This window comes from Benincasa hispida, chromosome 12, assembly GCF_027475165.1.
Source record: "Benincasa hispida cultivar pf3 chromosome 12, pf3_genome.v1.1, whole genome shotgun sequence".
NCBI classification, from domain to species: Eukaryota; Viridiplantae; Streptophyta; class Magnoliopsida; order Cucurbitales; family Cucurbitaceae; genus Benincasa; species Benincasa hispida.
In genome coordinates, this window is record NC_143489.1 from 8,853,959 (window position 1) to 8,856,004 (window position 2,046).

The 2,046-nt window shown below is 32.7% G+C and overlaps 1 protein-coding gene across 1 annotated transcript; it reads right to left on the reverse strand.

Annotated features, from left to right (window-relative positions):
• Nucleotides 1-679: 679 nt before the first annotated feature.
• On the reverse strand, nt 680-1,048 carry LOC120067014 (uncharacterized). Its single transcript, XM_039018377.1, has one exon. The coding sequence runs from the start codon at nt 1,046-1,048 to the stop codon at nt 680-682; it is 369 nt and encodes a 122-aa protein (XP_038874305.1).
• Nucleotides 1,049-2,046: the final 998 nt, after the last annotated feature.

Here is a 2,046-nt window from a genome sequence, read left to right on the forward strand (position 1 = left end):
TTATCCATCTTCTTCATGCTCACACATTTTCCATTTCTTCTTATTCATTAACTCCAAGCATAAGTTGCAACTCATGTAACTCTCTTCCTTGCATGATGATTTGCGATATATTGAAGATATTAGAGTAAATTTGGGGCATGCAATCAAGAGAGAATTTTAGAAAAAATTCGTGCTGAAGAAAGTGTTCTTCAACAAGATTCCTGCTATGAACAATTCTCCATAATCCCTTGATTCAAGCTTGTTTTGAGTCTCACAACTCAATCTAGAGCACCAAGAGAATAGTGGGGAAAATCTTGAGGTGATCTGCAACAAGATTCAGAGAAGATTGCAGCTAGAGATCGAACTTTGAAGAAGTTCTACAAAGGTATATCATGAAACTCACTTGTTTCTGCAAGAGCATGGTTTATATTTTACCAAAATTAATGAATTAGAGTGATTAAATAATTTTTGTTGCTTCTGCTGTTGTTGATACATTCCAACAATATAAATATACAAATATTTGTAATACATATATATATATATAATTTAATTGGGACGGGGATGGGGATACCCTCCCATCCACGCCTCGGATCCCCGGTTTGACCCCCATCTCCGGTCAAATCGGGGATTTTCCACCCCGATCGGAGCGGTGACTTGATCCACAGGGATCTTTGCCAACCCTACCGGCAAGTTTTAAACTTTAAGAAGTTTGTTTCATATATGCTAAATAGTTAGTTATCTTCATCTTTCCCTTTTTGGTATTCTGCATTGCACTTCTAAGTTGATTGACACGAGCCTTACTGAATGCTCCATATAGTTTCTCCAAGGCTGTCCATACATCTCTTGAATTTTTGTAATCCATGACGTCACATGCTATTGAAGGTGTCATTGAGCCAAGTAGGCAATCAAGTAAAACTTGATCAACTGTGTTCCATTCCTCAAATTCTGGATTGCTAAGTAATTCTATAGTTTCTCCTCCTTCTGTAGATTTGAGAAATTCAGCAGGTTTTGGTTTGGTTCCAAGAACAAAACCATCAACTTTTTGGCCTTTCAAAATGGCTAGAGCCATGCTATGCCATAGAAAATGGTTTCTCTCGTCAAGTTTCTTTGTGAGAACAGTGCTAAGGGGATGTCCAAAGGAAGAGTTGGTAGTTTGATCGACATTAGTAACTTTGGAGGTACATGCACTGCTCTGTGATTCAAGCTATTTTTTAGAAAACCAAGCCCTGATACCAACTTAAGTTTTAGGAAAAATTTGTTCATATTATTAATCTCAAAAGGGGTTTATATGCCCTTAACTACAGTAGTTAGAAGTGGTTCAATGGTTTACATAAAACTAACACCACTTCCCATCTTCGGTAACAAAACTTCCTAAAACCAACTTGCAGTTCAAAAATTATGATAAATACAAAATAAATAAAAAGATAAAAATGATCAACCCCATATTTGTTGCGTGGGGAAGGAAATTTAATCAACCGTCTTCACTGAAAATTCACGGGTTGAAATTACACAAATTACAAAGTATAGAGACAAAAATAATATTTTAACCAAATATTTTGTTTTTCCTATATTTTCAAACTTAACTTGATTTTTAAAATCCTACTAAAAATGCAGATAACATAACTAGGAAATCAATAAGCGGAAGTTGGGTTAATAAGCTTCATTACTTATTTTAATTTTTTAAATTTTTTTAAAAAAGAACGTCTTAAAAAATAAGTTAAAATTTGAAAATTAAAAATAAAAGAATTTTAAGAAAATTGTATTTTTAAGGATGCGAAAGAGCTTACCAAAAAATTTGTGGAACACGTGGGATTTTTAAAAATAAAGTGGTTATCCAAGTAGAAATCTATTCAACTTGATTTATTATGGATTATATCAAAAGGTTTGACAATTTTGCATTCATTTAATGATAAAATAGAATGTGACAAAATCTAATTGACCTGCACGTTCAAGAAATATTTGACTTATCACTTATCGGCTGTTTATTAACAAAATGGAATATATATATATATATATATATAGCACAATCACGATCCATTTACACTTTTATATTTAATAATGACTTAT

What these genes read in the sequence shown, in the direction of transcription:
- LOC120067014 (XM_039018377.1), bottom strand. Translation starts at nt 1,048, where the DNA reads ATGGCTCTAGCCATTTTGAAAGGCCAAAAAGTTGATGGTTTTGTTCTT.